Source organism: Neolamprologus brichardi, chromosome 2 (genome assembly GCF_056152115.1).
Source record: "Neolamprologus brichardi isolate AB-2024 chromosome 2, ASM5615211v1, whole genome shotgun sequence".
In the NCBI taxonomy this organism is placed as follows: Eukaryota; Metazoa; Chordata; class Actinopteri; order Cichliformes; family Cichlidae; genus Neolamprologus; species Neolamprologus brichardi.
Genome location: NC_142105.1, coordinates 23,971,664 through 23,980,439, shown reverse-complemented (window position 1 = coordinate 23,980,439; position 8,776 = coordinate 23,971,664). Strand labels below are relative to the sequence as shown.

Sequence of the window (8,776 nt, the reverse complement as noted above, 5' to 3'; positions counted from 1 at the left end):
TCTTGTCCAGATTGATGTCACTGATGTCAGTACCTCTTTTGATCCACCGTAAAACACCATCTGGAAAGCACCTGGTTGCGAACGGCTTAAGTTTTCACCATGGCAAAATGGTGCTGACAAGCAATTGTCCTTTTAAATATATCTGTGAATATCAATGAATCAATGACCGAATAAACGTAACAACCCTTTAATACAAATACAAAGACAGGCAACCTTTCACAGTCTGTTACAAAAACCTAAAAGTATGCTGTGGAAAATCTTGTTTAGGAAAACCCCTCCAGTCACTCTTTGGTGACCTCTGGTTTCAGTGACGACAAAGATCACTTAGCAGTAAAAAGGTGCAGCAGCCCTAACTGCTTCCTTCAGACTGCAAAGATATTAATCTAAGGGAAAAAACCCACTCAACCTTCCTTGTACAACTTTCTGAAATTGCAAATAGGTTTGATGGTTCAGTGCAATGCGTCCACTGAAGAACCACATAAACGGCACAGCTGTGTTGGTATTCTGAATCAATGTGAATACATGTATTAAAATTGATCATCAAATCATGCTTTATTTTATAATGTTTACTAATTGGCTAATAACTGCTTTGTATATTAGCCAATTAGTATTTATGAACATTACACAGATAGCTTAATAAAGCCACAACTGTCATTTATGAATCCATATGAGAATAAATAATTTGTAATGCATATATAAGCATTATTATGATGACTAGTATGACGCTAAACCTTATGTTAATAACATAACACCTTGTCTGTGTTTGTGAGATGCCAGGAATGATCATTGATCAGTAAAAGCATGAATGTACTACAAAATATCCATAGTTACAACACCATGGTATATACAACATATGCCATTTAAACAATCTTTATTACACAAACTAATAAAAATATAATTGTTAGTGATATTAATTATCTGTATCTTTAATTAAACATTATAGATATTAAATGACCTTTTACAAAAAAGGGTTACACAAAAGTGAAAGATTCAAAGGGCGACTTAAATATGTTAATCCTAATAAAAGCATATTTACTCTTTATCGGAAACATGAAATGATGCAAGTGTGATGAACTACACTCATAAATCATGCCTGATTTTGACTAAACTATCTACACAGGCACATCTTCAACCAATATCAGTCCCGCATTGCTAAATTATTAAGTTATAAGTTAAGTTATGTGGGTAAGTGATCGAGTTAGCACAGCTGAAAACTGTCATGTTAAGTAACGACGTCATTATAGTTTCAAAAATATTCCTTAAAAATAAAAGAAAGAACCTTCTTCTGAAACTTGTCTGGTTATGTTTGTTCTAAGCGATGATGTCATACGTACAGCAGTGTGTAACTACTTCCTTTCACAAACCAGCACATTCGTGCACAAACAGTGAAGCAGTCAGCTGAGGATCTGTGAGGTGTTTGTTTAGCTCAAACTACAGTTTTTGGTTCACTCATCTTCTCAGTTCTGGTCTCCTACTTCTCTTTCTGTTCTTTTTGTTTCAGTTTCTCTTCAACTGTGAAGGGAATATTTCATAAGGTTGTTCTTTTTACACTATAAGGAAACTTCAAACTTGCAGCAGTGAGAGTTATGTACACACACTGGCAAATGTTTGTGCTGAAGTGCTTAAAAAATTACATAAAGAGTTTTACTTTGTCTAATGATGCTTTTCCAGACGAGACTTAGCACTCAAGATCCTTTGAGAGCTGCTGACACATTTAGTGAGTCTGATGTTACCATCACTCATTTTCTGTAAACATGGCTCACTTTCCGTCTAAGTGTCACACTGACTCTTTGTCCCTGTTTGGGTGCTTTGGGCAGAGTGGGTGGTGCTGTTTCCTTTTCTCTCCATTTTGTGGTCTCTTGTCGCCCCCTAGCAGCTGCTGCTCATTATTACAGCGGTGGATGAGCACAGGGTTTTTGTTTTCAGACGTCTTCTGTAACAACAGCCTCTGCAGCATCTGTTTGTCTGACCGCTCCCTTCTGAAGTCATCCTCATATATCTTAAGCTGATGAGAAAAACACACGAGATTCCAGTGACAAACACATCTTTAAGACAGCTGAAAGGGGTTTAATCCGTGTATTTTTTTATTTGGAGCAGCTGTGGATTAATCATATATGCCTACTACAATATGTTTAAACATATTACATAAATAAAAATATGGCATTAAAGTCTCTAGTTTGACACTATAACCCAAAAGAAATAACCAGTCACTGCATGAATTTTCTGTTGCTTCACATTTATTTTGCAAGGTTTGCATCAAGATCAGATAGCAGGCAGGTTTCATAATCTTTGCTTAAGGGATTTAAGTATGAATGTGGGTGTGTTCGCCTGTGTGAGTGTGTACTCTTGTGCATAGACAAAAACACTACCTGTTCTTGCAGTAGTGCCACCTGTTGGCGCATCTCCTCTCTCTTCTTCCTCAGCCTTCGGTTCTCCTGCAGCGTGTGCTTGTGGTCGTTGTGCTCTGTCTGATATTCTGCCTCATATATCTCAGTCTGCTGACACAAGACAAAAACACGGCAGCGAGCCATCGTTAAAGCCGTATCTTGCAATCTGCGGACGCTTATTATTATGAATGTCTGCGCGGCACAGAGCCACCACTTGGTGGTGCCGTTCACCGCTTCATTGAAGTCTCTTTCAGCATTAAGCAAATCTTTCCCTGGCAACAGTGAGTCGACATCAATTCTGCTCTCCTCTCAATAGAAACAGACACATTTCTGGAAGCTGTGCAGAAGAGAGCAGCCCACCTGACATCTCAGTGCCTCTAGCTGCTCTTTTAAATCATGCACTTCTTGCTTGGAGTTTTCCAGCACTCCCAGTGGGGAACTGCTGGCCTGGCCTTTTTGCTGATACTCAGCCTCTGGGCTGGTAGAAGCTGGGAAAAAGGAGGGTGAAGGGTTTTGCGCAGAGCCACAAGAGAAGTCAGGATGACTTCCGGGGCCCAGAGCTGGACCTCGCATCACAGTAGTAAAGCTTCCCTTTGATGGAAAAAAAAAAAGACAAAGAGATGAGCAACACTGTGATCATACAGCTGAAAAAAAAGAAAAGAAAATGCACGATGTGATCAGGTACAGGTGAGACCCTCTGAAAGGAGCAATACCGGTTTGGCAGGTGTGAAGTCTCTCCCTGGGTGGTGCAACCTGCTCTCCAGCAGCCTGATATATTCTTGCAGCTCTTGGTTCTTCTTTAGCTCCTGCATCAATGCTTGCTCATAGTACTCCTTTGCACTCTGCAATCCCAAATATAGCAATAAATATCACACATGCAAACCACATCTATTATCGATGGCTATTTAAAACAGCCGCAAGATAACTGTTTAGGAATCCCCTCGTCTGCGACACCCACTTCTCAGTATATAAGCAAATGCCCGGAATAAGTCGTGCGGTGGTGCGTTAGCGCTTAAAGTGTTGTTGCATTTACCTGCTGATGTTCAACTTTGAGGAGCAGTCTGTTGTTTAGCTGTTTAATTGCGCTGTTCTCCAGCTCCAAAGCCTCCAGCCTGTGCTGTAGACGCAGCGTGGCACTGCGGTACACCTGGTCCCAGTCCTCGTTCAGCTTCATCAGCTGTGACACATCATCATGACCATCATCATCACACAACAGTCATTACTGCCAAGGCCTCCACTGCAGTAATCAATAGCTTCGTTCATTTAATCTTTACTGCCGTCACTCTGTCTGTCGTCACAACAATGCTGGCATCACAAACTGAAGCCGGGCACTTCATTCTTACTCTATTCTTACGGTTTCCTTTTTTATTAAGAAGCAACTAATTAAAATCAGGAAGACTAGGTTGTATAATAGTGAAAAATTGAAGTCAAATGATGGTTCTTCACAGCTTTGCAGCAATTTTCACACAACACCCACAGTTCTCCTCTGGTTTTCAGAGAGAACTAAATGTAATTGCCAACATCAGCAATAAAATGCGGGCCGGCGGAGAATGTGTGCCAGTTTTAATGCGATGCTGTACCTCCTTGTTGACTCTGCGGAGCTCAGTGTTCTTGTTGAGCAGCAGCAGCTTTTCCTGGTCAGTCGAGGTGACTGTCAGACTCTCTGTGATCAGAGTCACCTGCTCCTCTGTGGACAGCAGCCTGTCAGCCACGGGACTCTCCTCCTGCACCCTGCACACCGACAACAAACAGATGCTGTTTACACATGCATACATACCAGAGGAGGATATGGAGTTTGCCTTAAATAAAATCACGATGAAGAACATCAGAAAAGGATTTCCATTAATAAGCCAGCACATGTACACTTAAAAAAAAGTCAAGGTACTTTTGAACGCCCACTCCCGTAGAGTGCACTTACAGTGAATCGAATAGGAGCCATTATGCACACCCACGCACACACACACACACACACACACACAAATGCATAGTCACATTATGTACTCAAAATACTCAGGCACACACACACACACACACACACACACACAGAGCGATGTTCTTCTCAGTGTCTCTCCTGGCATATCAAAGTTTGTTTACTATCCGATGTATCTGCGCATTCATAGCCCATGGAAACAACGTGGGTGATGATCCCTGGAAAATGCACTTTTCTATTGAACGGCACGCAGGAACGAAAAATATTTGCAAGGTCTAATTAGTCAAACTAGCTTCCTTTCTACCAGCTCTGATAGGAGCTCTACTTACAAAGAAACAGCAAAGGGAGAGGCAGTCGAAAGGGGGAGAAGAAGCCCGAGGGTGGGGAGGTGGGGTATCTGCTCACAGAGGAACACACAAAACAGTGAACGCAGGCCGCAGGGCTTCTTAACACAAAAATACTGCCACAACCTCACAGAGCTAAGTACTACAAAGAATAACAATTTGCGATCATACCTCATTCCCCTCAAGGCTAAACTCCTCCGCAAACACATGCTTTCATCCACTTATGTTCAGTGTCCTGCTATGTGAAAATCTGTGTTACACAATTTCAGAAAGCAGCAAGGCAATAGCCACAAATAGGAACATGGAAGTCTAATCATGAGCAAAATGGCACAATGGGTTAACTTTTGAAGCTATTACTATTATTAATTGTTATTTTATTAATTGTTAAAATAAATAAATCTAACCATACATCCATTTTCTTCCATTATCCATTTCAGGGTCGCTGAAGCTAGTGCTGTGCAATACTGCACACATGGTATCAATCTGATACCAAGTAAATACAGGGCCAGTGTTGCTGATACAGTACTGATACCTGTGAAGACGGCGTATGCAGGAGAGAGCAGCGTATGTTAGTTCTCTTCTCGTGTCTAGTCTCTTCCTTGGTTTCGTCTCTGCCTTGTCATCAGTGTCGCTTGTCAGTCAGGACCCGAGTTTTGTTATCCTTTATCTCCCTGGTCATGTCCCCGTGTTTGTCTGATTTCCCTCTACTTTCATGTTTATTCATCTGTGGTCCAATACTATGTGAAATTCATGTGTCTCGGTCTTGATCGAGTGTGCTGTTTCCTGTTTTACTTTGGTAGCCTCGTGTGTACCCCAGGTGTGTCCATTCTTGCTTCTGCTGTGCATCTATTGTCTCCCTCATGATGTATGAGTTTACATCCATGCGTACATCCCTACAGTAGTTTAGTTAGTTGCTGTTCTCTGTTGTTTTTTAAGTGTTGAGTAAAGCTGTGATTTTTTACTTTACTTTTGTCTTCCTAGTTCTGCATTTGGGTGACAGAAACTGGGATTTTTGGAGATTTTGGTGATCTGGAATGCAAATGTACCTTTCTCTAAAGCACTTTGGGTTGGCTTATCTTGTTTAAATCTGTAAATCTGCTATAGGCTATATATAACATATGTTATGTTTGTGGTATATTTCTTTTAATTTCCAAAAAATGATTATCTGGTTCGATCTGCCCACCTCTAGCTGAAGCCTATCTCAGCTGTCAGAGGTTGAGAGGGCGTAGTCAGGGCTGATAGAGATAGGACAGTGGGAATCCCCCCAAACCTGGCTACCAGGAAGTCAAAGTACATGTAAAAAGGCTACCAGATTCAAACCCTACTTGGACTTACTTGGTGCTCTGCGCTAACCTTTATTTAAATAGATAACTTTGTTGTCAGGTAAATCAGTTTCTCTAATGGGACTATACATTCTGTGTCCTCTCGTGATTATAGGAACAGTATTAAGGGAAGTGTTTTTTTCATTAATTTTCATTCTATGTCCAGTGTCTTAGCAACGACAAAACAAACCTCAAAAGTTCCTCCAAATACACCAGTGCCCTGTATAACCTCTCTTAGTAACCAAAGTTAATTTAAAAACTATGCTTTTCTAAGAACTGCTGAAAGCCCTGGATAACAAAATAAATGTTGTTAACAACGCTCAGAACAGTGACTTTTTCCTTGTTCTCTGAAAAGGTGATATTTTCAAAAAACCTTGAGGAAATTCTGCAAAAGTTGCTTTGGTACGTTTAAAAAGCTCAAAGCCTGTTCTGAGATTTGAAACGGTTATTATACAAAAAGCAAGTGTATCCGTGGTTAAAACTGCTTGTCTAATTTTACACTGTGCCATCTGTCATATTTCTGGGCTCAACGAGAGCGCAAAGTCTTTAGCACCGACTGTTTATGGTCACTAATAGGGAAATCAGCTACAATGAACCCTCTGCTCTGCAGATTGGGAGGTGCAGTATGAGGGCAGAAGCTGTAAAGAAACACAATGAAATGAAACAGAGCCTAACTTTAGTGGCCACTGCGGCATTAAATACAAATGCACCCATGCCAAAAACCCTGTCTTGGCAAGCTAACGCTGTGTATTCAGCCATCCCACTGAAGCAACTATGCTCCATGTCTCCCTGATACGGAGCTTTTTCTCTTCCAGCTTTGACAGCCGATACACACTCCGTGACCCAGTTTCACTAAGTTTTCAATCATATGCCATCTTGGAAAGACACCAAAATGCTACTGCCTTCTGCGGCAATATGGTAATTTACTGTCATGGCATACAATAAAGAGGTAGACAGAAAAAAATCTTTCCTTCTTGCTGGTAACCCTGACAAATATCACTCTACTTGTGCGTGGGGTGGCCACAGTTAAAGCCCCACAGGAGGAGGCGGACGAGGCTGTTTTAAGACTCATCATATGGGTAAATACTGTGGTAAAGTGTACCCACCCCCCATTGAGAAGAAAGAATATTAGTCACACACATATGTTTTATATGTACCATAAAATAAGTGTAAGAAACATAAAAGACACTCAATTGATACTTTTTTAAAGTTTGATTTCTTGACATTAAGCAAGAAATGACATTTTGGTGGTATTTCTATTTAAACCAAGTCTTGCAAAACAGTGAACTGAAGCCTACGTTTTTTTGGTGATCTCATGGGAAACTCCGCAGTTACTCTTTATTCCTCCTCTCGCTGAGGGGAACTTCCTCGTAAAACTACACAAATATATTTAAAAACATGTCACTTAAAAGGACTTTATCTACAATAGGACTTTTTAAAGCATTTCTAAAATGGAAGGGCTTACAGGCACTGACGTGACGACTGTTAAAAGGACACCTAAATATTTATTGTATACCTCGGGCTCTGAAACTATGTACTTTTTTTGGTGGACAGAAACTCAGCACCCCTTGTACACTATAGGTAGCCATCTATGCAATCCTGACTACATAAATCTTACCATGAATGGATTTGAGGCTGTGATTGACATGATTTACTGCATATTTTCTTGTTTTTGTTTCTATTTAATACGTAGAAATACACACACACACGCACTCACACACACTTACACACTCACCATAACTCTTCTTCAGCTGATTTGGGTTCCTGTTGGCTCTGAGGAAGGCTGCTGTCACTCTTAGGTGAAGCATCTTTCTGTCCTCCTGTTGGTTCTCCTTCTGCTGCTGAAGATGATAACGAGGAGGAAGATGACAAAGACAGCAGATCTCCATCCATTATAAATCGAATATGTAAATCGTCATGAAGTCCTCAAACTAGTTGTTCTTCATACAGCCTCCCCGGCGCGTGTGGTGGAAAGTAAATACTGTCATCTAGTATTGATACGTAGTGAAAAGAGGAAGTAGCCGAGACCATGAGCCACATGACGCAACGAATAGGAAGTGACAAGCTGTTCCAGCTCTTTGCTGAGGAGGGTCTGTCCCACCGTACTTTAGCTGTTGAAAGTATTGTAACCCCCCCACACATGTGACCACACATTATTCAAATGTTTTCTCAGTTGGCCTTTTTGGTTTAGATCATTTGGAGAATTTGGGAAACTCCAGTTAGTGTCGATTGTGTGAGTCTGTGCATGTGGGTCTGTGCTGGGGACTGCGTGCCCGTTAGCTGAGCTGTTTCTGAATAAGCAATTCAGAAAAGAGCTAATAGGTGAGGAGCTGAATAGATATGCATAATTTATGCATGATTATGTATTGTAGGACATGTAATTGATAATAATGGTAATGCATACATTTATTCATAACGCATAATGACAGAGTCAGGCTGATTGCATTCACCAGTCTGCTCATTACTGGGACTGAGGGAAATTGGCTGCAACAGGTTAATTAGTAAATCACAAGTTCATCCAAGGGACAATCAAGTAAATTAAAGGATTTTTGTTAATTATGTTCCTCTTAGTCAGGCTAAGCTGTCTTTTATTAACACTAAAGAAATTAATTTGACAACCTAGTTTGCTACACACTGTTTCCCATCGTGTCCGAGAGATTCGAGGCCAGTCGTGGTAAAAAAAATGAATTCCTGAGAAACATTTTACGTACATACCAAACTGCAAATATAGTATTTTAGCATTTTAAGCATTCAAAGGTCAATGGAAATAAATCTCCTGATCTTTTACCGGTA

General features: G+C 40.7%; 1 protein-coding gene across 1 annotated transcript; it reads right to left on the bottom strand.

Moving 5' to 3' along the window:
- Nucleotides 1-257: 257 nt before the first annotated feature.
- On the bottom strand, nucleotides 258-7,939 carry si:ch211-153b23.7 (uncharacterized). The gene is made up of 7 exons (XM_006781569.3): nucleotides 7,719-7,939; nucleotides 3,968-4,118; nucleotides 3,421-3,564; nucleotides 3,101-3,229; nucleotides 2,748-2,978; nucleotides 2,370-2,495; nucleotides 258-2,005 (listed from the first exon to the last, which is right to left on the bottom strand). Exons 1-7 carry the CDS (start codon nucleotides 7,874-7,876, stop codon nucleotides 1,778-1,780), a joined length of 1,167 nt encoding a protein of 388 aa, XP_006781632.3. The 5' UTR covers nucleotides 7,877-7,939; the 3' UTR covers nucleotides 258-1,777.
- Nucleotides 7,940-8,776: the final 837 nt, after the last annotated feature.